This window comes from Sphaerodactylus townsendi, linkage group LG06 (assembly GCF_021028975.2).
Source record: "Sphaerodactylus townsendi isolate TG3544 linkage group LG06, MPM_Stown_v2.3, whole genome shotgun sequence".
In the NCBI taxonomy this organism is placed as follows: Eukaryota; Metazoa; Chordata; class Lepidosauria; order Squamata; family Sphaerodactylidae; genus Sphaerodactylus; species Sphaerodactylus townsendi.
The window spans coordinates 84,247,648-84,274,028 of NC_059430.1; the positions used below are offsets into that span (position 1 = coordinate 84,247,648).

General features: G+C 42.7%; 1 protein-coding gene across 2 annotated transcripts in view; it reads right to left on the minus strand.

Annotated features, from left to right (window-relative positions):
* Positions 1 to 18,663: 18,663 nt before the first annotated feature.
* Positions 18,664 to 26,381, minus strand: part of CPNE8 (copine 8) — a 65,920-nt gene continuing 58,202 nt past the window's right edge. The window contains exons 19-20 of one of the 2 annotated variants that reach the window (XM_048500581.1): positions 25,213 to 25,286; positions 18,664 to 20,407 (exon numbers count right to left, since the gene is read on the minus strand). In XM_048500581.1, coding sequence (XP_048356538.1) covers positions 20,219 to 20,407; positions 25,213 to 25,286 — 263 coding nt within the window. In that variant the 3' untranslated portion in view covers positions 18,664 to 20,218. The remainder of the gene's footprint in view (positions 20,408 to 25,212; positions 25,287 to 26,381) is intronic. The other variant, XM_048500582.1, reaches the window with a different exon arrangement.

The window sequence follows — 26,381 nt, forward strand, 5'->3', positions numbered from 1 at the left end:
ACATTTTGTTGGGGTGGGGGTGGGGGGAGTATTGAAGAGGATCGGCCTTTTATTTCTGTTCCTGGTATGAAGCTTACAGATTAGTGATGCTCCAGCTCTTCTGGCAGCAACTGTTTCAAGATAAACCACTTGCCAACCACAAGCCATACCAGGCATTGACTCACCCATTTTTCTGGAACATGGGATGGGTATCACATTGGTAAACGATGTTTACAGGTATCCAGGGGCGTACCTAGGCAAACTGGTGCCCGGGGACAAAACCTGAGTTTGGTGCCCCCCCCACCCGGCGTGTGGGCAGCCACCCTCCTCCACCATGACCAAACAATGATTTTTTTGTACCAGCTCACAAAACACCTCCCACTCTCATCAAAACATACATGACTCTCTCCCCACCAACTCTTTTCCTAATTTCCTAATCACAACAACCCTATGAGGTAGGTTGTTAGCCTGAGAAACAACTCCAAGCCAGTGCAAGTGGGTATTAAGCATGTAAATCTCTCACAAATCACCCCCAGCAAAACATTTACCAAACAAATGTCAGCATCATCTCTCGCAAAACACCTCCAGTGGAATCCACCCCCAAACAGCATCACTTTCAATGGGGTTTAAACTAGGGAGCTCAGATTCTTCTTTTAAATCTACCTTACAGGGAGAATCTGGGGTCCCCGGTTAAAACAAAATTGAAAGTGATGCAGTTTGGGGGTGGATTCTCCCCCACCCTGAAACAGCATCACTTTTGAGGGTTGGAGATTCAGATGAAACAAATAGCAGATTTGGCTGGAATCTGGGCAAATTTTGGGCACATTTGGACAAAAAGTGTCCGATTATGTCCTGCCCAAATATGAACAAATGCGAATGCAAGGTATTTGGGTTTTTGGGAGGAATTTTTGGTGTTTTTTCGGCCTGCAGGAAGCACATTTTTAAAGCTAGCAGCACCATGCTTTTAGGGCATCATCCAGAGACTGTCCTGATCATACCACCCAAATTTGGTGATGTTTGGTTCAGGGGAAGCAAAGTTATGGACCCCCAAAGGGGGTGCCCCCATCCCCATTGTTTTCAATGGGAGCTAACCTGAGATGGGGGCTACCCATTTGAGGGACCATAACTTTGGTCCCCCTGAACATAACTTCACCAAACTTGGGTGGCATCATAAGAATAGTTAACAGATGATACCCTGAAATTTTGGTGTCAGTAGCTTTAAAAATACACCCCTTCCAGGCACCCCAAGAAATTTGCCCATGATTCTTTGTTTTGCAGTGACTTTGCTCCATTGTAGCAAATGAGGAATTTCTGAGGCAGGCTGCACATTTTTGAAGATAGAGGCACCAGACTTTCAAGGTGGCTCCAAGAGGCCTTGAGTAATAGCATCCAACCCTGGTGAGCTTTGCTTCTGGAGGGGGGGGGGAGTTGAGAGAGTTCTGAGAGAACTCAGCCCACAGGCTTTCATGTACAGGAGCGGGGAAACAAAATAAGCCTTTTGGGGGCCCATAAAATTGAACCCCCAAAAGCAAAGGTCTCCAAACCTGGATGCTATTACCAGGAGGCCCTCCTGGAGCCACCCTGAAAGTCTGGTGCCTCTATCTTCAAAAATGTGCAGCCTGCCTACACACTCAGAAATTCCCCATTGGCTACAATGAAGCAAAATCACTGCAAAACAAAGAATCTTGGGCAAATTTCTTGGGGTGCCTGGAAGGGGTGTATTTTTAAAGCTACTGACACCAAATTTTCAGGGTATCATCTGTTAACCATTCTTATGATGGTGGCATTCTTATGATGGTTTGGTGAAGTTATGTTCATCATAACCATCCTTATGATGGTTTGGTGAAGTTATGTTCAGGGGGACCAAAGTTATGGTCCCTCAAATGGGTAGCCCCCATCTCAGGTTAGCTCCCATTGAAAACAATGGGGATGGGGGCACCCCCTTTGGGGGTCCATAACTTTGCTTGCCCTGAACCAAACATCACCAAATTTGGGTGGTATGATCAGGACAGTCTCTGGATGATGCCCTAAAATCATGGTGCTGCTAGCCTTAAAAATGTGCTCCCTGCAGGCCGGAACGTGAAAAAACACTTAAAAATTCAAAAACACACAAACGACCCTGAAATGTTGGCGCCCCCCCACGTGACTAAATGGGGGGCACCCGGGGACATAGGGTACCCCCTGTCCCTAGGCAGGAACGCCACTGCAGGTGTCCTAGATGGCATGTCAAGGAGTCATATGCCACTGACCATCACTGGGTTCAAGTTACAGGAGGATAGATTTTGACTGAACATTGAGAAAAGCTTCCCAATGGTAGTAGCAGTTTGGCAGTGGAACCAGTTACCAAGGGCTGTTTCACACTGGAGATCTTCAAACAGAGGCTGGAAGGCCACCTACGAGGGATGCTGTAGCTTTGGATTTTCTGCACTGAGCAGGGGACTGTCCCACGTGTCCAGTAAACAGAGGATCTCAGGTCCTCCTGGCCTGCGATGCCACCTTCATAGAGTGGGAGGGTAGAAAGTGCTGTCTAGTCACAGTTGACTTCTAATGACTCCATGGAGTTTTCAAGGCAAGGGATGCTCAGAGGTGGTTTACCATTGCCTGCCTCTGCTTAGTAACTCTGGATTTTCTTGTCAGCCTCCTATCCAAGTATTTACCAGGGCCAGTCCTGCTTAACTTCCTGATCTGACTTGGGCCATCCAGCTCACTAGACAGAATGATGGTGGGAAAATGGGGAGCGATTCAGTGCCATTCCAATGCATGATGTTACTTCTGGTACAAAACCGGGACTAACATCCTTGTATCAGAGCAGTATTCTAGGATTCATCCATAGAGTTTTGGGTGAATCTTGGAGCATCTCCCTGACACAATGACATCACTTCCAGCCTTGCATCAAAAGTGATGTCATGCATCAATGCATAACTAAATAGCTTGTTCCACCCAAATTCTCTTACTTCTATGGCAGATAGGCCTGGCTTCATTACCTATAAGGTCACTTGGCAAATTTAGGACTACACTGTAGAATGCCTGTACTTTAATGATTAGTATTTATTAGATTAATGTTTTAAATCGTGTTTTATTGTTTTACTTTTATTTTGATAGAAGTGGTCACATCTTGAAGACCCATGACACAGATTATTTTGGCAAATAATAAGTTAAACATATGCCTTTAGAAGCATCTGTGGGTTATGGATTAAATATGTTCTCTGCCCAGCATGGGCCAATGGTTAGCATGTTGCACTATAATCTGGGAAACCTGGGTTTTCTGAATCGCCACTCTGCCACAGAAGATCCTTGGATGACCTCAGGGTAGTCACACACTCCCAGCCTAGCCCGCCACATAGCATTGTTGAGAGATTAGAATGGAGGAGGGGAGAATGAAGTTGTAAGCCACTTGAGGTCTCAATTGGAGAGGAAAGTGGGATATAAATATCTACAATAAGTAAATCAATATTAGTGATCCAAAGCATTAGGAATCAGGCCTGTGCAAAGCTGCAGTGAAGATTGTGTTTCTTGATCACTTTGGGTATGAGAAAATATTGGGATCAAGCAATGTAAGCTGAAGTAGCAAGCAGCAATTTTTAGAAGATGTTGCTTGCTACATTATGATGATGATGATGATGATGATGATGATGATGATGATGATAGATTTCATAGCTGCCAGATCTTTAGCTAGTTGTTGGCCTTTCATTACAATTCGAGCCTCACCCAGAGGCCTAGGAATGTATCGGCGTAGTATTCGTTCGGATGGGCTGCCTTCTGAATTTGACAGGTGTTAATTTTGCCAATTCAAAGATGTTTCGAGTGCTGCCCTAGTGGATGGCGCCCAGCATGCCAATTACCACTGGGATGACCTCAGCAGGTTTGTGCCATAGACTCTGAAGCTCGATTTTCAAATAGGTGTATCTAGTGATCTGTGTTCTTTTTCAATGACCCTGCTGTCACCGGGGACTGCTATGTTGATGATGGTCACTTTCTTGTCCTCGATCATGGTGATGTCTGGTGTATTGTGTTTCAATTCGAAAGTCCTACAGGATCTTGACCTTCTCATTTTCCATTACTTTCTCTGGACAATGTTCCCACCAGTTCTTAGCTGCTCTTATGTTGTAATTCTTGCATAAATTCCAGTGGATCATCTTGACCACTACGTTGTGTCTCTGTTTGTACTCAGTCTGGGCAATCTTTTTGCAGCAGCTGAAGACATGATCTACAGTTTCATCAGCTTCTTTGCACAATCTGCACTTTGCATCATCCGAGGATTTTTCGATTCTGGCCTTGATTGAATTTGTTCTTATGGCTTGCTCTTCAGTGGCTAAAATCAGGGATTCAGTTTCCTTTTTCAGAGTTCCAGTTGTTAACCACAGCCAGGTCTTTTCGTTGTCCACCTTGTCCTTGATCTTCTCCAGAAATTGGCCCAGCAATGCTTTGTTGTGCCAGCTTTCAGTCCTCATTTTAATCAATTTTTTTCTGTATTCTTGTTTGGTTTTCTGGGTTTTCTTGAGCAAATGTCTGTTCTTCACTTCAGTCAATGTCTGCTCTTGACTTTCCTTCACATAATCGGCCAGCGCATGCTTCTCCTCTTCCACTATTTGCTGTACTTGCAGTAAGCCTCTGCCACCAGATCTCCAGGGAAGGTATAATCTATCAGTATCACTGTGATGTTGTTGTTGTTGTTGTTGTTTGTTGTTGCTATGTGCTAGCCATATTCTATTTTGGAACATTCATTTACAATATAATTCAATAATTGCATTCCATTGTACCAAGCCATCTATGTAATAATACAGTCCCAGTTTAAATAAAAATCTGCAATCTAATAATGTTGCCTCCATTAACTTAAATCTGCTTTGAGAATGTCACAGGGAAGTAATGATAATAATTGCTGTGTCTTTCTGGTTGTCATAGTTTTCTAGACGTCATGGAAACCAACAAGCAAAGAAGCAAAAGGATTCACCTCTGGAGCTGGTGTTGAGGATGCTATTAACTTCTAGCATTTCCCTGACTTGGCAAACAGAGATACCATCTGCTGGGAGGATAGTCTGCTATCTGCAGAAGGAAGTGAATTGGTGGCTTTTAATGTTTGATGTGCTTCAGTGGCGATCTTGGCATCCTGTCAATCCAGATTATTACACATTGCAAGAAGAAAGAGCCCTTCTGCTGTTAAACCAACATTTCAAAGTCTGTTTGTAAACTGAAAAGTCTGTTATCTAAGGGAGGGAACCTAAGTCTGGAAACAAGTTTTTGAGGGGGAGGGGAGGGCTCTGTCCTGACACTTGCTAGCCACAGCTGGCTGGCTTGGGACTTGGTCCTTGGTCCTCCTCAGCAGCCTCACTACAGTGAATACTGATGTTGCTGCTATCCCAGTGGGGAGAGCAAGGAACTCTCCTAAATTCATAAGAATTCCTCGTAATTATAATTATTCTTGGCCACTTCTTGCTTTTGTGGACAAAGTGCAGAAAGTGCTGGCCCTCTTATTGAGAAAAACTCTAATTTACCAGCTGGTGACAGTGTGGCTACACAGAGAGAAACAACAAATTTCTCGAGGAATCAGGTGGGCTCAGGAGATGGTGCCATCAGAAGGACACCTTGATAAACAGTTACATGTCTCAGACTCTCAGAGGGGTCAGAACATAATGGAACCCATGAGTCAGTGGGACATTTTCAGTGATTAAAAAGTAAACCACAACAAATGCTCTCAAAAATATCATGTTCAATCTTGAATATAGTTTTGCATATATTTGAACCCTGCCCTTGGCAAGATTTTTCTTATTATTTATTTTGTACAGTACTGATCTTGTCCTTGTTCTAAGGAGCTCAGGATAGTACATATCATCTTTTCTCCTCTTCAATTTTGTCCTAACAACAACCCTGTGGAGTAGGTTAGACTGATATGCAGTGACTAGAGTGATTGGAGTGCAGTGACTGGAGCAAGGTCAGCCAGCTTGCTTCCATGACAGTCTTGGGATATGAACCTGGATCTCAGCTTTAATATGGCAGCTTAACCACTGTACCATGCTAGAAATCCCTTTGCTATATCAGCATTATGTTCTTTGAAAACAATAACTGCTGGTTGTCTTTCAGCATTCATGGAATCAATGAGACCCTTCATAATGTGGTTGTCAACTGGCAGAGGCAGGTACAATTGGTACTCCCTCCAACTGGGATCCACATTTAATTGTGGATCATCACAACCTATGTCTGTGGTGGCGAACCTATGGCACTCCAGATGTTCATGGACTACAATTCCCAGCAGCCCCTGGGGCAGGGGCTGCTGGGAATTGTAGTCCATGAACATCTGGAGTGCCATAGGTTCGCCACCACTGACCTATGTAGTTAACTTATTTGTTTTGCATCTGTAGTGTAGGGGGGATAAAATATGCTCAATCAGTTTCATGTCACATCAACACAAGTCTCACTCATTTCCATGTTGAATTTTTTGAATTTTTTTCCTGTGAGAAAATAGTAAGGGAGGAAAGGGTTAAGGTTACTCCCTCTTCCATTGCAATAAATTTCCAAAAGATTGAATTTGCAAAAGATTTACAGTTCCATCTGTGTTTTATTTAATGTGTAGTTCAGCCATGAAAGATGGTCATTGACACAAGTGTGATCCAAGGAACCCTTGAGGCCATGGGAAATTTGAACGTAGGTCCTTTGCAGTCTCAATGCTTTTCAGTGGGTGATGGGAGTCCTCTGAGCAGCTAAAACTCTTTGAATACAGCTCCCTGCTCTCAAAAAATGAAAAACTATATATTGCTGGAATTGGCAGGACCAGTTGAGTACAACTATGTACTTTTCAGACTGAAATGGCACCCACGATCACTGCCTTCCATTTTATTGCAAATATCACTTTAGCAGCTGTTGTCAGACACTGAAACTGTTCCTCTGAATTTCTTGAAATGTCCTTTCGTAATATACCTAGTAACATAGACTTAGCATCCACGGCCAATTTAATTTTTAGATTTTTCTGAATTTCTTGCCAGATTGTCCTGAAGGAAAATACGGCAGTGGACTGATCTGAGCTGCAGCTCCGGAGGCATATGATGGGAGTTATCTGTTGCTCCACTGCATGGGAACCTTCAACTTTGGGGAACAGACTGCTAGCCTAAACAGACTTTTAGTCTAATTCCACAGGATAGTTCTGACATTCTGATTATTCAAAATTCAAAGTTCTGTGTGAATTTTGACAAAGATGAGGAAGGATACAAATGTCTGAACCAGGGCCTTAGAATATTATTTTATGGAGAAATACCATTAGATATTATTGAAATGTGTCTAGTCCAGATTGGCTTATTTTTGAGCAGAGATGGCAACTCACTGACAATGACATTGCTGACATTGTTCTTTAGAATGTGGCAGAACTAACAAAAGAGTATGCGGCTCAATTTTACCTCACACAGCCCTTCTCTTCGACAGCAGCTAGAAATAATGGTGGCAATACACAAAATAGCATTTTCTGCAGTGGTCCTCAATGGCAGCATTGTTCATTATCTTGCTGAGGCTGACTTTAAGTACAGCCGGCTGCTTGAGGTTTTTACTTTTACCATTCTGCTGGGAACAAATTGTCCATAGGATGAACCGGCAGTTTACATAATGATCCAACCACTGTGGGGGAAAGAAAAATTAAAAAAGTAAAAGGGAGAAAGAAAAGAAAGAAATATGCAGCCTCAAATAGGAACATCATTGTTTGGATTTCGCAGCCCTCCCATACCATCCAGGACATGCTGTACATGACTCCCTTTCAGAGGAATGACTAATACTTCAAATGCTGACCCAGCCTCCCAAGCAGCAGGAGGTGCTCTGATCACAGCAGTGGACAGGGCAAGAGTGTCACTGTAATAAGAGTGCTCCATCCCATGAGTTCTGGAAATAAAGATATCTTAATTTTCTTTGCCTCAACGATAGAAAAATGTTCCATGGGCTGTGACTCACCCACTTGGTAAGTAGTACAGTATTGCATCTCCACGTTGTCTTTCTTTAAAAACAGTCTGTGGGAGCGGGAGAAATAAAGTATTTAAACAAAAATTGAAATACAAAAACCATACCTATTTACAGAAGATTTGTACAGATTTAAGATAAAGTATGAATTACTGATAATCTGAGGGCCTGTCAAGGGAAGCTTCCAGATTTCCATAGGGAGGTTATTCCCTTCAATTGAAAGGTCACCAACAACCATATCCAATTGCAAGGATACATAATTGTTGCTGTCTTTTACTTTACTATGCCTGTATGGTGTAGCAGCAAGGCTGCTGGACTTAAAAACTGAGGAGCCCCATGCTCAAATTTCCACTTAGCCTCAAGGGTTCTTTGGATCACCTTTGGTCCATGACCATCTTTTAGAATACTTTTTATGTACATGACAACTGCAGCAAGGATTTTATATGCATACAAATGGAGGGACAACAACATTCCAACAAAACAAGACTGGATCTTGAAAGTCACAGAGTATGCTGAAGTCGTGCCCACGGGGTTGCAAGGAAGAGGCGAGACGCGGAGATATCATCTGGTGGAGAGAGCTAGCAGCAGGAAGCGGGATCCGTGATCCTAGCAACTCTGCCGTACGCTAGTCCCCGACACCTTTTATTAGGGTTTCATTGTGGGCGTGCAAAGGGGTCGGATGGACGGGAGAGCGGGAGATCGGGAGAGCGGGAGATCATCATGTGATGCATGATCTCATCGGGCTGCTGCGTGCAGGGGGAAGCGTCCGCGTCTGGGTCTAATCCCCACCTGAGGGCAAGAGCCCTTTTGTCCCTTTGTCTGGGACACCTGGTGACCGCGAGTCAGGTAGTTCATTACCTGTGACTCACGGGGGAACGGGGGTTGGGGGAGCGTGTGCGCCCAGAAGGCCGTAGCTGGCACCGGCATTCCAGGCGCTCTTTCTACGGTTCTGCTGGGTTCGCGGGCTCACCCCTACAGTATGCAGAGAGGGCAAGGCTGACCTCAGTTATAAGAGACAAGAATACAGACAATTTTCTGAAAGACTGGAAATCTTTTGCTGACTACTTATTGAAAACATATACAAACAGAGAAACAATGGCAGGATTTGAGACGAATGAAAACAGCGTATTGGATGAAGACAACCTTAAAAGGACTAAAAGTGAAAAAAATGTAGTTATAATTATAAACACAGAGTTAGATGCTTAGAACCTTAGTAAGGTAGCTGGAAGTCATCATTATATATGTGTAGGTGTTTGTGTGTGTGTTTTTTTCTTTTCTTTTCATTTAATATTATTATTATAGGGGGAGGGGGACTTGACCGGGGTCTTTTATCTTTCTTTGTGTGTGCTATAAAATTTTAAAAAATGACCATCTTTCATGGCTGAACTTCACATTAAAATAAACACAGATAGAACTGTAAATCTTTTTCAAATTCAATCTCCATGGCAATGGAAGCGAGGGTAACCTTAGTCCTTTCCTCCCCTACTATTTTCTCACAGGAAAAAGCTATACCTTGGGCTGCTTTTATGGCAAGATAGGGAAAAAAACTGACGTTTCCCTTGCTCCTCACAGCATTCTCCTCCTTGATGAAGCAATCCTAGACACAGTGTTTGAAAAAGTAAACAGCTTTATTTAGAACAAGCATGGAAGAAACAGTAGAGTGAAGTTGAACCCTCCCCCTGACATATGTTGGGCAGGTAACTATATATACTGCCTTGAGCTCCTTGGAAGAGAGTACCCAAGTGTACTTTTAATAATAATAAGAGGGAACATGAGCAAGTGCAGAATTTGTTCCTACTACATGACAATTATTTCAGCCGAGACCTCAGGGGTAGGGAACCTGCGGCTCTCCAGATGTTCAGGAACTACAATTCCCATCAGCCCCTACCAGCATGGCCAATTGGCCATGCTGACGCAGAAAAAAAACTGATGGGAATTAATTTCCTCTATGGAAATGAGAGCCATAATGTTGACAATTCCCAGGAATAAAGAGGAAGGGTGTTAAATGACAGCAGAAAAAGTATAATCTTCCCCAGCTCAGTGGCATATTCTTCTCAACAACAAAAGACTTTTCATCACTAGAGTTATCACCCAACATCCTGACATACCCCAGAGCTGTATGCTTAGCCCAAGGATGTTGCTATTTCATTTACCAACTCCCAGCTCCTCTTTTTTTGTTCTTTTGCTCTTTTTTACTCAATTAAGAGGGGTACTCAAGTGATTGATTTGCCCTGTGTCCTGTTTCAGAAGTTATGTGCCCTACCTAGACTTTGTGTCCACGCAAATATAGCTGGCTTCAATTTACAGTATATTAATCATGTAGCCTTATCCAGGCTCTCTGTGCCCACGCAGATTTGGCTCACAATAGCCTAATCAAGATATTTTCCCCAATTTTTCTTGCCAAAGTTTCCAGGAGTTAACTTTTAAAAGCCAGTGAGATTTAAATTTCCATCTTGACTCAGTCCAAAGTTGTAATGGGCCAGATCCAAAGGATCTAAAGATGGTGTCCACCTACCCTGAAGTATTTCTGTCCATAAAAGAAGGACCTCCCAAACCAGCAAGTTGTTCCTCAGATCTCTGGTCCAGATCTCTGCTGGTCAGAACTCTGTTTTCCTCCAGAGAACCCCCGATGCCCTCTGCAGGTTTTTTCTCCTTGCTTTGCCACGATGGACAAAGATTGAACTATGGACGTAGGAAAGGGGGGGTTTCTCGGGTTTGAACCCCCCCATTCATGTCCAAAGCTCCGCCCCTCCGTTTGTGGGTTTTTAAAACATTTTAGTGCTTTTTTGGTTTTTGGCCTGCAGGGGGCACATTGTTTGGGCTAGCAGCACCAAACTTTCAGGGATTGTTTGGGGGACTTTCCTGATGATATCACCCATGTTAGGTGAGGTTTGGTTCAGGGGGTCCAAAGTTATGGACTCCCAAAGGGGGTGCCCACATCCTCCAAATGTTTCGGCATGGATTTAAAGGGAGATTCTGAGGTCCTCAGTTTAGAAGAAGAAGAGTTTGAGTTTATATCCCCCCTTTCTCTCCTGTAGGAGACTTAAAGGAGCTTACAATCTCCTTGACCTTCCCCACTCACAACAAACACCCTGTGAGGTGGGTGGGGCTGAGAGAGTTTCGAAAAGCTGTGACTAGCCCAAGGTCACCCAGCTGGCATGTGTGGGAGTGCACAGGCTAATCTGAATTCCCCAGATAAGCCTCCACAGCTCAAATGGCACAGCAGGGAATCAAACCCGGTTCCTCCAAATTAGAATGCACCTGCTCTTAACCACTACACCACATTGAAAGTGATGCTGTTTCAGGGTGGGGGATAATCCACCCCAAAACAGCATCACTTTCAATGTTGTTTAACTAGGGACCCCAGATTCTCCCTTTAAGGTGGATTTAAAAGGAGAATTTGGGCTCTCTAGTTTAAACACCATTGAAAGTGATGCTGTTTGGGGGTGGATTCCAGCATCACAGCGGCTGCTGGGGGGAGGGGGGCGCAAAACTCAGATTTTGCACCAGGCTCCATTTTCCCTCTATGCTTCTGCCCAGAGGAGAGGGCCGGGGGGGGAGGGCAGGGGAGGGGAGTCTGCCATCCCCGACCTCGGAGAGCTGCTTTTATAAGCGCTAGGCCAGGGGTGGGGCTTGGGGAGGCGTGGCCATGCCCTAGGGGCGGGTGGTGGTGTGGCCCCACCCCCGAACACCCCCCCCCTAAAAAATCTATACCTACGTCCCTGGATTGAACACTCTGTTCTTTAATCATTTGGTCACACACAGTATCTGAAGTTCATCACTGTTGAAAAAGTTACTAACGAACCATTTTAAAAAAAAATGAAAAGCAATCTACCCACGCACATTTGGTTTTTAGAAAACAGAAAGCTATTTTTATTGTTCTGCATGCAGTCAGTGAAGTGACGTGATAACAACACCCTGGGGTTCTCAAGATTGCAAACCGAGGATTTCTGACATAACTGAAGCTGGCAATGCTGCAATTATTTTCTCCTAATCAGCCGGGATGCTTCAATCAAGCCTTAAATACACCGCACTATGTACCCTGGCAGAATACCAGCTTTGGTGAAACCCTGAGGTGGCCTAGGCTTGGTGGGCATGCCATTTACTTTGTCCAAGTTCCGAATTCTTTTCCTCAAGCAAAGAGTTCAGTTCATTTGGGAAGAGCTGTTACATTTCCAGCTGAACAGGATGCTTCTTAAATCTCTCAAGAATGGTGAACTCGAGACAAAGTTAAGCACTTTTAAGTCCCACTGATTTCAACAGGATAATTAAACACACACATCAAATCATTGGGATGTACAAATGCTTAACTGGGGCTGGGGTAATGTCCTGTAGCTCTAATTGCTTCTACGTGGCATTTATTCAAGCCTCAATCTCAGTCTGAAAGTGAAGAATGATTCCCTGCCTTCAGCGGGACCTTCCATTGCAACTTGTACATGGCAGGGAGATGCAGCACGGACCTGCAGCTTCATCAGTTTGCTTGAGCTTAAGGTGGTTGCTGAGGCATGTGTGGTAGAGGTATGAATGGCCCATGCTGGTTCTGCAGAAACAGCTTGCTGGGGGCCTTCAGATGATCCATCATCCCTCCCTCAAGCAGTAAGAACTTTCCCTGTTTGCCTGGCTAAAACATGTGGTATGAATCTCAACTAATAACCAGTTTAAGGGAGCTGGGAAGGAATTTTACTCAACTGCAACCAGTATTCAGACTCACAGGGTATTTTTCTCCCTCATAATAAACGTGCCCATTACAAATAAAAAACGGGATATACGATTTATCCTGTGTAATATACAATTTTCTCTGTAAAGGTTTGCTAGGTTTCATTGCAACTTGATTAGTGCTGCATTCAAGCAGGGAGGGCAGGCAGAAGTAGATTTCTCAACAGCTGCAATAAATGGGTAGCATTAAGGGGCCTGGAGGTAAGGACTGGTGTTCCTACTTTCCTGATAAGGATGCATCAGTTGCAACTCCATGTTGGTGGTGGTAGCAGATCACATTATAGCCAATGTTTCCTTCCAGCAGGTGGGCCAAGGACAGAGCTCATTTTGTATCATTCACAGTCCCTATTGCTCAAAATACTACTGGAAGCTTCTGATTAAAAATGTTTTGGCCATCTTCCACCCTGAATGTGCTTTCTTGTCCTGGCCCACCTCCCATTCCTGGATCCCTGTTAAAGGTGTAATACTAATGCTTTGTGTGCGTGAATGTGTATGTAAAGCACCATTGAATTGCTCCCAACTTATGGTGACCCCATAGGATTTTCAAGACAAGAAACAGTTAGGAGTGGTTTGCCATTGCATGCCTCTGTGTGGCCTGAGAAAATCCTGAGAGGACTGGGGCGGGCCCAAGGTCACCCAGCAGCTTCATGTGGAGGAGTGGGGAATCAAACCTGGTTCTCCAGGTTAGAATCTGCTGCTCTTAACCACTACACCATGCTGGGTCTTTATATACCGCAACGCTATCAGAGATAATATAACCAAGACTTTTTTTTTGCCCTTTTGCTGCTTATTTGCTGTTCCCAATTCCCCTGCTATTTTCCCTGTATTTTTGTGTGTGAGCAGTTACTGTATACATCATCTATAGTTTTCTTGAAAAGAAATGTATTGCCATGGATAAAAATAATACTTGTGCAATGTCTGGTTCTAAAAGATGATTTGTGAGCAGGTTTCTAGTGGGCGTGAGCACACCAGTCTGAGAAGGCCGTGCCTCAGTGGAAGAGCCTCTGTTCAGTGTATAGGAGGTCCCAGTTTCAAACCCTGGCATTTCCAGTTAAAGAGGCCCAGGCAGTTGACGATGTGAAAGAACTCCACCTGAGACCCTGGACAGGTGCTCCGTCTGAGAATGCAATGCTGACAATGGTCTAATTCAGTATAATGCAGGTTCCTGTGCGTTTGGGGTTTGCTCGAAATTTCACACTCTCAGCACTACCATACTGAAGGTTTTCCACCAACATGAGGGGTTTCATTAGCAGAGTGCAACTTCTTTGCCTCACCCCTGAAGTCCAAAATGTCTCTTAATGTGAGTCCTGGGGAACAGAATACATCCCCTCTGGAACAGCATAAGATGGGGAGTCGAATGTCTACAGTGGGCATGGGTGAAAATTGTTCTACTTCTGATCATGAAGATCCAGAGGTAGAGTCAATAATTCGCTACTTTGCAAGAGGAAGACTGCCTTTTGGCTTCCAATCCATGGCCTGAGACCTTTCCAAGGGAGAACAAGGAAGCTGCTCTGCAGAGCAGAGTGGCAGAGTGTTGCCATGTCTGCTCCAGATTGTTGCCCCAATCAAACATATGCCTGCAAGCTCAGGCATTCTGAAAAGTGTACAGAGCTTGCCTATCCCTGATATATTCCTTTGCATAACTGGCTGTCCACCCCCCCCCTTCTTTTTTTTTGCCCAGAATGTCTACAATATGTTTGATGTTAAAGTGCTTTAGATAAATAGAATGGGAGAGTCTGCATGCTGACTGGATTGCACACATTGAGCTCTGGATTCTGGGGGCTCCCCCCCACCCAGAAAAACCAAAAGATCTTCATGAATCAACACAGAAAATTTCCACTTTCAAAATGTAGTAAGTGAGCAAATCTCTACAGAGCTATCTCCCAGATCTGAAAACAAAATCCTGGACTAGGTGAGATATATAAAATCACTGCAGAAGACAGCAAAAATACAGATATCCAGTTTTCTGCTTAACAGATGTCACTGATTTGCAAGGGAAAGCCCTTGGCAGGAGAACAGGAACCAGGATTTCATTACTAAACACCAGAACTCCTAAAGAAAGTGGACCCGTTATTAGAATGGGATTGGTAGGAACGAGGCTGGTGCTTATGTTTTCTTTCTCTTGCTGCTGTTTTATTCCTAACAGAAGCAGATAATGAGATGCCTGGTGCCTACAATCACTTGGTTTTCATGATAACCATCATTTAAGGACTCTACAAAGGGCAATGGTGGAGTGCAGGGAATGGCAACTGGGATGCACTTGCAAATTCTTCAGAATTGATGAACAACTGTGTGGGGGTGCCTGACCCGACCAGGTCTTTTTGGTAAGCCTGAAATAGCCAAGCATGGCCTGCAGCAGACTCTACACAGTCTGATGATCTACATATGTGAAGCTAAAAAGAGCCTCTCTCATGCTCTTCATACCATGTATGAATACCACGAAGGACAGGACAGACTCTGGGAAATCCTCACTCAATCCCCACTCTAACATAAAGCTTGCAGTATGACCTTTGACCAGTCACTCTATCTCAGTGGTTCTCAACCTTCCTAATGCCGTGACCCTTTAATACAGCTCCTCATGTTGTGGTGACCCCCAACCCTAATATTTATCCATTTTACAGATGGAGAACACTGATGCAGAGAGTCTTAGGCAACCCTTGTGAAAGAGTCGTTCAACCCCCAAAAGGGTCCCGACCTCCAGGCTGAGAACCACTGCTCTATCTCATATGCCAAGCTTCTCAACGGAAGGGTGAGATTGCAATGTACTAGATACAGTGGAATAAGGGTGGGAACAGGAATGATTTCTAAAAATGGATACTGCAAGTTTTCTCTCATTCATCCCTACCTGGATGGGCAATTGTGTCCACAAACAGTTCCTGTTCTTGTAACTTCTCAACTAAACCCAAAACCCAGAACTGTGAGTACATAGTCAGGAGAAAAAAGCTTCAATTGTGCCTAAGTGTAGATTGGTAAAGGGAAGTAAGCAGTGGCTATTGCACATGCCAGAGAACCTCTTATTGACTGAAAATGTGGCCCATATTGTAAACTGTAGCCCTTCTCTCCAGTCTTTAGCATTCAGGATGCTGTTGAGGAGCAACAAATTCCCTGAACCCAACAGATGGCTGCAGAGAGCAGGGATCAAAGTTGATATCTATAGGCAGCTGTTGGGAAAAAGGGGCCTCTATTTTATTTTTTTATATTTATACAGCGCCCTACCCCCAAAGGGCTCAGAGTGGCTTACAATGGCCTAAAGCCTACAATCATATATAAAATTCATATAAAACCTATAAATAACAACCAATAAAAACAAATCATAACACATTTAAAACAATCCAGCTAAAAAACCCAAATGGTGAGACATATTGTTTCTCCCATGGGAGGCACAGGGGAGATATTGTAATTGGGAAACATCCAGCTGGCTTGATGGAAAGGTCTGGCGGAACAGCTCCATTTTACAGACCCTGCAGAATTGAGTCAGGCTCCACAGGGCCCTGATGTTACTCAGCAGCATGTTCCACCAGGCCAGAAGGTGGGGTTGAAAGAGTTACATACATACATAAAACCTTTATTAGGCATAAAGGGGTTGAGAGAGTTCTGAGAGAACTTAGCCAGCAGACTTCATGTGTAAGAGTGGGGAAACAAAATAAGCCTTTTGGGAGCCCATAAAATTGAACCCCCAGAAGCAAAGTTCACCAATCCCGGATGCTATTACCAGGAGGGCCTCCTGGAGCCACCTTGAAAGACTGGTGCCTCTATCTTCAAAAATGTGCAGCCTGCTTACACATTCAGAAATTCCCCTTGGCTACAATGGAGCCAAGGCATTTGTCAGGGGTGCCTGTCATGGGGGCATTTTTAAAGCTAGCGGCACCAGTAGACTTTAATGGGCCAATGTCAAGCATCTCAGGGGAAGAGTTCCTACCATTGACTTTGATTGGGGGTGGGGAGGGGCTGGATAACTGTTTTGCTCCAATTGCATTCAATAGGATATGCTTCTAGAGCTCATTGCTAAAATGTACAAATTATTGTTGAGATTTGAAACAGAAGGAGAACAAGTGAAAGCATGTATGACAAAATGGGCTGTTAATTTAGGTATAAATATCTATCTGGAACAATAGAAGAATATGTGGTCCAAGGGCTTAAATTTATATTAAGCTACAATTTGGAGGAGAACTTTTATAAAATGATGCCCTGTTGGTATATATTGCCATAAAATTGGCAAAGATGTATAAAAATGTTGCAAATAAATGTTGGAAATGCAATCATCATGAAGGGACTTTTTTATCAATTATGATGGACTTGCAAAAAATCTAAGGAATTTTGGAGGTTAATACATTTAACACTTTATAAGACTTTAAAGTCTAACATACAAATGAAACCAGAGGCATTCTTTTAGGGACTTATGGCCCAATCCAGATGTGTGTGAGGAATAGTGTTATGGAGGTGGTGCCGGCTCATGCCAGTGGATTTGCCCTTCTTCGGGTACTTATCTTGGTGGAGGGGCAAACATACTGGCAGGGCCACTGCCCTCTGGGATGTTCAGACATGGCGTTGACACTGTATCAGCCAGTCTAGTTGACGCAGTGGGGGCATGCCAGAGGCATTCCCAGAGGTGGAGCCTACCTTAGTTAGTTTCCATTCTGGGTTTGCGAGCCAGGGTGCAAGTTCATACCACCCTTTTGGAGGACTTTCTGGAGGCAGGGAGGTTTTTCTATATCTTCTGCCTCCCTGTCAATTAGTCTATCCAATATTTATTCATTGATTTCTGAAGTTTCCAAAATCCTAATTTAAAGTTAATCTGCAATTGCTCTGTTCACAGTTGCATCAGCTATCAAAGAAGAGGATGGGAGAAGCATGACTACATCCACCATAATGCCGGAATAATTATAGCTGGATGAAAGAAGTTAACACTGGTCAGGAGAAGAAGCAAAACAATAACAATGAAACAGATTCAAAGAAAACAGATCCTGATAGTCACAGGAGTTTTATAAGACACATCCTTAGCTATTCCGACACTTCAGTCGGATGTTTGTTTAAAAAAGGGGTTCTGCTGTGCGATGTACCAGAACTTTTTATATACCAAAGTTGCATAAGGTGCTGTATGAATTAGTAATCACTTAGCCTGAGTCAGAGCTTCCTTTAAATTGTTTTAAGGAACAGGACTTGGCTGCACACAAACATATCACCCAGACATAACAGAACTAGTTCCCAAAGTTCAGTACAGTAAAGCACATATATTGTGGAAATATGCTTTGTGATTCTATTTCAGTTCTTTGATTTTAGAGAGAACTGGACTTCATATCAAAAGATAAGGTTTATTTTTTCAGCAGACACACATGCTGATCAACATTTCATGCTGAGATGGACAATTTCAACTCATGTATGTTATAGGCAATCTTATCTTGTGTATGTTTATATAGGGAAACCTCCCCTTTATTCTGTAGGGCTTACTTCCAAGCACTTCCACCTAGTATTATAGGCTTCCCTTTTGTTGAATTCATCCTGTCTAGGAGAATTGCTTCATTTTCATACTGCAGCCTCCAATTTGCCTCTCCTGTTGTTTCTGTCGCCAGCAGCACCATTTGGGGAGATTAGTGTGCTGCAATGGGCGAGAGGGGATAGAACATTTTTGTTCAATGGTAGCAACAAATGAGAAATGAGAATACTAATTTACATGGCATGCACCCTGGCAGCTTCTTTGGGAATCTGCTAGAGTAAGGACAGGACACTTGGCTTTATTATTCTGATACCTGCTGAAGATATTTCTTCTTATTGCCTTAAACCACAGAGGAATGCTTTCCTTAGTGGTCCCTGTCTCCTTGGCCTCTTTTCTTTTAACATTTTTGCAATTAATATATTTATTCTAAAAAGCCATTGTAACCTGAGAATATTTATACTGAACAGTTCTCTATTTATTTGGATTATTTTTTTTTAATATGCATTGCTAACCCGAAGAGCAGTTAGCTGTTTTGAATAAAATGGATATGCTTTCACTCGAATGGTTATAATAATATTCAGAAAATTAATTCCAGCATAAGGTCATTTTAAGATCCTTTAATATATTTAAAAATGGAAGATTCTGTATTACATAGGTGTATACCCATTGTTGCCATTATATATGCTTTTCCAAGGGAAAAATCCTTTCATGCTTAAAAAATGCACCTTAGTTTAATTCTGTACAGTATAACATACATAGTAGTAAAGAAAGTAGTAAACAGGTTATGTGCCAAAGAAGAGAGCTACACATTACAAGGCGATTACAATTTTGACACAAAGTAAAACTTGTCTTCCAGTATTTGAAGGCAATTCACAATCATTTCCAAGATATCTGTGTGATTTAAGGCCATTTTTTCTAATTAAAAGTTTTGACACAAATACTCACAAAACTGTGAATTTCTTGTAAAAACATTACATGCAAAAACATTTGATAATTAGGTTAAGAACAGGCATATCATAAAATACTTGAGTAGTTCCATACACAAAGTTGTGCACAAAGCAACATATCTGTGCAGTTTTAATTCATAATATTAATAGAATATTCATCTGCGTGCCCTACATAACACTGTGACAACAGCCAACTCAAAATGAGTCAGCATCCCTTTGAATGGACAATCTAGACAACCTCACAGCAACAGATCTTTGTATCTCTCATAATAAAATATTCACCAACAGAAAATAATAGGATGCCAACCCCTTATGTTGTTATGCAAAACATTCAATAGATTCCACACACTACCCAAACTGAAGTATAAGACTTAAATATTATAGAACTTAGCCATACCACATTATGTATGGAGTTCAAATTTATTATGCCAGCATAATCATTCTTTAAAAATGTAAACACAAGTTATTTCAGAAACTGGAATATCTTGCAAAAATACATATTCTTATAGTATTCACATCTTGGAAGCTTATTTTCAATTATGTTATTTTGAAAAGTGAATCAGATTAATTTTCTACTGAGCACTTGAGTGAGGTGTTTCCATTATTTCCCATAACCTATGTATGTCTTTGTCCCCACCCACTCTTTCCCCTTAGTTTTGCATTTATATTTGTCTGGACAATCGTTCAAAGAGATATTGCTTCTCTTGTGGATTTAACTATTGCAAGCTAGAAGACAATTCAATATTCCAAATTCTTAAGATTAAGAATAATTATTAAAAAAAGTATTTTAAAAAGTAGTAACATGTAAACATAGATACAGAGGAGTTGCATTCTTGCACATTTGTATGTACATATTGTCAGGAAGGACATTGATGTCTGAGTTGAACCTGTGACTTGTGCTATTTCTGAAAAACATGTGACACAAGTTTTTCTTTCCTGTCAGAAACAAAATAGAACTTGGAAATAAACATCACCATTTTGCTTCCTGAACATAAAAGCTTTTTCAGTTGCACATGCAACCAGATTAGCATTTTGGTATTAAGAAGTTAACTTATTTTGCTCAAAGGCCCACCAGAAATTTTTACTGCATACATAGAGGGACCCTTGGTCTCAGCTCCTTGACTCTTTAAAGTGCACCACAGTACTGGATTCGGCATTTTTGTTAAGCAGCGCTCTATAGTCTGTGAAAAGCAGTAAGCATCTGGAGTACTCAAATTTGAGTCTGCAGTACATGAATAGGAGGTGTATATGGTGGAGGTGCAGGAGATGGCTTGATTCCTCGGACTCTCATGTAGGAGAGAAATTGGTCCGGTATCTCAGCTAAGACATCTTTAGCTAGTCTGGCCATACTTAATATGTGGTTTCCAGTTCTGTCAATATAATCCCGAAATGGCACAAACTGAAACAGAATTAACATACAGATTTATTATTTTCATTTTGGCTACCATTTCATATCCTTGAAAACAATATTATCAGTTTGATGGGATGCCCCATCTTCCGTACTGTACCAACATTAAACACAATGTCCATTATCATATGTTATACCACTTACAAATTAAGCTCCAAGCACTCACACTCACAAGCCTTGGCCTTTCTGCCTGATACTGGGCATGAGGGATGTGACTAGGCAGAATTCTAACAGGTGCACCTTCCTCAAACATTTGGTATTTGCACACACTTAATCAATTGCTGCCTGATGCACCCATAAAAGGCAAGTGGTCCTACACCAATGCAACAACTGCAGTGAATTCCTGGACATAAATGTTACAGATATAGCTTCCATAATAACCTGTTATACATGCACAAATGGCATGGAAGTTAAAACATGACAAACTTTGACAAGATGGGAGTGAAGGCTTTTATAGGTTCATCTATTAAAATTCCTCTCTTTTGTCTTATCTGCCATCTATATAGAAGCAACACTCTGAATCTCCCTGATCTATTTCAATTCCAGGAATCCACAGTGCTTCTTTGCTTTTGATGCCCTACTATGATTTGCCCTGTTGCCTCTTCTTCATTTTTTATTTAAGACTTTCCTTTTTCCAACAATGGTAAAATCAGCTCTCATCTCACTACCTTTCTTTCTCCCCATATTGCTCATCTTCTACATATTGCAGGTGCACTACAGCAATAGAACAGCTCAAAAATATTTAAAATGTAACTGTAGTATATAAAAAATAAAATCATAGAAATGGAGGAGCAAGGAGAACATTCAAATATCAATAAGAACTGAGAAGACTCTGAGAATGTATGGAGATTTTGAGGAAAAGATGGGGAGTAATGAACTGAGATTTCCAAGTGATTCCTCATGAGCTCAGCTTCTGCTTTACTATAGGAAAAAATGATAAGCCTGCAGGTAAGGGCATGTTCTTCAATGAACATAGGTACAGTGAATGCACAGGCCTGCGGTGGAGATGATGTTTTGAAGATCAAAATGCTCAGAGGTGCTCCATCCCCCTTGTCCACACTCAGGGGTGTATCTGCCATGGGGACATAGGGAGTCAAATGTCCCCAGCTGCCCTCATTTGGTCATGTGGGGGTGGGGGCACAAAAAATTCAGGTTCGTTTGTGGGTTTTTGTGTTTTTTCAGTTTGTGGCTTGCAGGGGGCACAGTTTCTAGGCTAGAAGCACCAAAATTTCAGGGATGTTTCAAGAGACTCTCCTTATGATACCACTCAGGTTTGGTGAGTTTTGGTTTAGGGGCTCCAAAGTTTTGGACTCGCAAAGGGGGTGCCCCATCCCCCATTATTTCCAATGGGAGCTAAAGGAGATGGGGGCTACACCTTTGAGGGTTCATAACTTTGGACCCCTTGAACAAAACTTCACCAAACCTGGATGGTGTCCTCAGGAGAGTCTCCTAAAGATACCCTGAAATTATGGTGCTGCTAGCTTAACAATTGCACCCCTGACAGCAGGCACCCCCCAAATTTCCCCAGATTCTCTGTTTAAATCCACCCCCTTCAACATGGATTTAAAGGGAAAATCTGAGGTCTCCAGTTTAAACATTGAAAGCGATGCTGTTTCGGGGTGGGGGAGAATCCACCCCCAAAAAGCATCACTTTCAATGTTGTTTTAACTGGGGACCCCAGATTCTCCCTTTAAGGTAGATTTAAAAGAAGAATCTGGGCTCCCTAGTTTAAACACTATTGAAAGTGATGCTGTTTGGGGGTGGATTCCACTGGAGGTGTTTTGTGAGAGATGATGCTGACATTTGTTTGGTAAATGTTTTGCTGGGGGTGATTTGTGAGAGATTTATATGCTTAATACCCACTTATCCTGGCTTGGAGTTGTTTCTCAGGCTAACAACCTACCTCATAAGGTTGGTGAGTGGACAAAATTAGGAAAGAGAGCTGGTGGGGAGAGAGCCATGTATGTTTTTCTGAGGGTGGGAGGTGTTTTGTGGTGCAAAAAATCATTGTTTGGTCATGGTGGGGGAGGGTGGCTGCCCATACCCGGGGGTGGGGTGGGGTGCCAAACTCAGGTTTTGACCCCAGGCTTCAGTTTGCCTAGACACGCCTCTGTCCACACTGTTTCCTGCATTTTCCAGTGTGATATAGAGGAGACAAAGCACCCTTTCCTCAGTTCCTTTCTGCTGACAGTGGAGTGAGGAAAAGGTTACCAAACTGAGTTAAGAGCTCACAGTGCAGCAGGAGGGAATGTTCTGTGACTGCACAGGTGATCATTTGTTGAATAACAGTTACAACTAAGTGTAGCCCTTTTTCATCATTGTGGTACCTGGACAGAACTGTATGAGACATTAGTTTGCTAGCTTACTAGTTTTAGGAGGGCAGGTGTGAGTGTTCAGTTGAATAGAGATTGCAGGACCCCTCTTTCCACTGTTGCATCTCTCAAAGCTTCCACATCCATCATGTAATGTCTTGCAAACGTCCAGGGGGAACAAACACCAAGGCAAAAAACTGAAGATGTAGACTGTGCTCAGGTACAACAGATGTGGATTTGCAATGGGCAATCAACCTACTTGTGCCAGTTTCACTGGCGTAATGTCCATTGGGCAAGGTGGGCAGCTGCCCAGGGCATCACCTTGTGGGGGGCATCAAAATGCTGGGTTCGTTTTTGGGTATTTTAGTGGTTTTCCATTTTTGGCCTGCAGGGGGTGCAGTTTTTAGGCTAGCGGCACCAAAATTTCAGCGTATCATCAGGAGACTGTCCTTATGCTACCCCCCAGGTTTGGTGAGGTTTGGTTCAGGGAGTCCAAAGTTATGGACTCCCAAAGGGGGTGACCCTATCCCCCATTGTTTCCAATGGGAGCTAATAGGAGATGGGGGCTACAGTTTTGAGGGTCCATAACTTTGGCCCCCCTGAACCAAACTGCACCAAACTTGGGGGGTATCATTAGGGAAGTCTCCTGATGAGACCCTGAAAGTTTTGAGACTGTGCCTTCAAAAATGTGCCCCCCCCCACAGCCTGCAACCCCCATTGATAGCAATGCAGAAAACTCAATGCAGAACAAAGATTCTTGGGCAAATTTCTAGGATGTTTCTGCAGGGGGTGAATTTTTTGATGTATCGGCACCAAAATTTCAGGGTATCATCTGGAGATGATGGCACCCCCAAAGTTTGGTGCAGTTTGGTTCAGGGGGTCCAAAGTTATGGACCCTCAAAGGGTAGTCCCCATCTCCTTAGCAAAGAATGGGGGATGGGGCACCCCCTTTGACCCCCTAAACCAAACTGCACCAAACTTTGGGGGTACCATAAGGACAGTTTCCAGATGATACCCTAAAATTTTGGTGCCGATACATCCAAAAATGCACTCCCTGCAGGAACATCCCAGAAATTTGCCCAAGAATCTTTGTTCTGCATTGAGTTTTCTGTATTGCTGTCCATGAGGGTTGCAGGCTGGGGGGGGGGGCATTTCTGAAGGCACAGTCTCAAAACTTTCAGGGTCTCATCAGGAGACTGCCCTGATGATACCCCCCAGGTTTGGTGCAGTTTGGTTCAGGGGGGCCAAAGTTATGGACCCCTCAAAACTGTAGCCCCCATCTCCTATTAGCTCCGATTGGAAACAATGGGGGATGGGGCACCCCCTTTGGGAGTCCATAACTTTGGACTCCTTGAACCAAACCTCACCAAACTTGGGGAGTAGCATAAGGACAGTCTCCTGATGATACCCTGAAATTGTGGTGCTGATATGTCTAAAAATGCACCCCCTGCAGGCACAAATGTCCTGGTGCCAAAAAAATTGGTCGTGGTGGAGTGGCTGCCCATGGGGGGGGGGGCATCCAACTCAGGTTTTGCCCAGGGCTACAGTTTGCCCAGGGCTGCCTCGTTACGCCCCTGGCCAGTTTACAACCTAGTCTGATAACATATGACTGTATACCTTGGGATGGATTGGGCTGATAATTTCCTGCCCTTGTTGAAGCCTACTGTAGTGATGAATAAATTGTCACCTTTTTGAAAGATAGAAGAGGAGGGTCCTACCAAAAAGCTATACATATTGGTAATGGCTACATCACCCAAACTGCTGGGCATTTTTATAACAGCACTGCATTACGGAGTATGTCAGTGCCACAAAATGTTATGTTACATCAAAGTACAGCAAAAACTTTAAGACATTCCTGATATCTTTTCTATCTAGATAAAAGACAGTTTTGAACAGCTGGACAGTTCTATAGTTTTGTCATCTGCTTTCACCAGGGTCCCAGCATCCAGGTCTAATGTAGCTATTAAAGCTTCCATCTCTCAGAACTGCCATTAATTTGCTTTTATAAGACTTTTCCCCACACTACATGCACCATTTAGAGATGTGCACTTGATTTCCTCATCCAAACAGGTAGGAACCAACTGTGCCATCTCTTTACACTGAAATCTTTAAAGTCATAAACTTGTGCCAGTTTATGAAACTCTCTGTACAGGAGGGAGAGAACAGAAATCACTTAAATAATCCAGGGAAAAAGGACTTAAGTTAAACCTTTATGTAACAAAATAAACTACCACATGGCCTAAATTGCAATTTCTTTGAAACAAAAAAATGTAGACACAACTCTGAATAACATTAATGCCAGACTTGGTCTTGAGGAAGTAATCACAACTATCAGTTCCTCCATAGCTCTCCAGAATTCTTCAATATGCTTTCCTGCACAGGTGCCTATCCAAATGTATGACTGCATGAGAACTATAAAAAGAATAAACACCCAAGCACTGAACATTAAAAAGATTTGCTGGCATAAGGGACTTTTCATGTTACCTGTACGATATCTCGTTCTGCATATTTTCCTCTTGAGGAAAGTCTGACTACGTCACCATCCAATTCTTCCATAGCTTAAAAAGAATGGAAGAAAGATCATTTTGCTTCATTTGAATTTTGGCTGCTTAGCAAACCTCATATAGAAAGAAATATTTTGTTGTTATCTGTTTATACAGTAGATTTATCACCTGATCATGGAATCAGATGAACTCACAGCAAGCAATCAAAATTTATCGTTCTTGAAATATCTGTGCTCCTGGAAAACATGATGCTTTCTTTGTCACTCTAGCAAGACTGCAGCCAAGGATCAGGCATTTGGGAGTCATCTTAGACCATCACATTGCCATACAGTTATCATTTAAACATAACACTAACACTCTCTCTCTCTCTCTCACACACACACACACGCACACGCACACGCACACGCACACACCCACCCCCAGAAAAATCCATAGAAACATTCAGGTTTCTTTGTCAGAGGACAATAAATAATTTCAGCAAATCATATCCTAGAATAAAGGTTATGCTGATACATTTAAAACACATGTGAGCCCGAAAAACAGTCCTCCCTGAGGAAGTAACAGTCTCTACCTCCTCTCCAGTATTGATATGAACAGTGTGTTGAACCTAGCATCTGTAAAAGCTGTTTTCAGCTTAGGAGACTGCAGCATTAATGTTATCTACATTTTATTCAGACTGGGATGCAATACTTCGCTGAGCAGCACAGTGCTGTAGGGAACAGATCTCAAATGACTGTGGACATAGAAATGCATCTGCGAATAAGCCAGGCAAGTCATTATTTTAATTAAGCTATCAAACATCTTTTCTTGGAAGATTCTCTGAAAAGATTCCTGATAACAAAAATCAGGAATTATTGCACTTGTTACGAAGATTGTTTCAAGATAAAGATCCTTTCAACATTAAAATAATTCAAGCGACAACTCATTTTAAATGCTTAAAATAACTCCTGTACAAAGAAAAGGATGCAGCAAAACAACAGTGAGGTCTTAACTACTGAAGCATGGCTACATTTTTCAACATTTTACCATAGTTTCCAAATGAATGCTTTCTATTCATTTTTTTTAACCTAAGGTGAGTAACTCAGGAAAGCTTGCATGGTTTCTGAACAGACCTCAACCTTCAGAGTACACCACAAACCTTGCACTGTG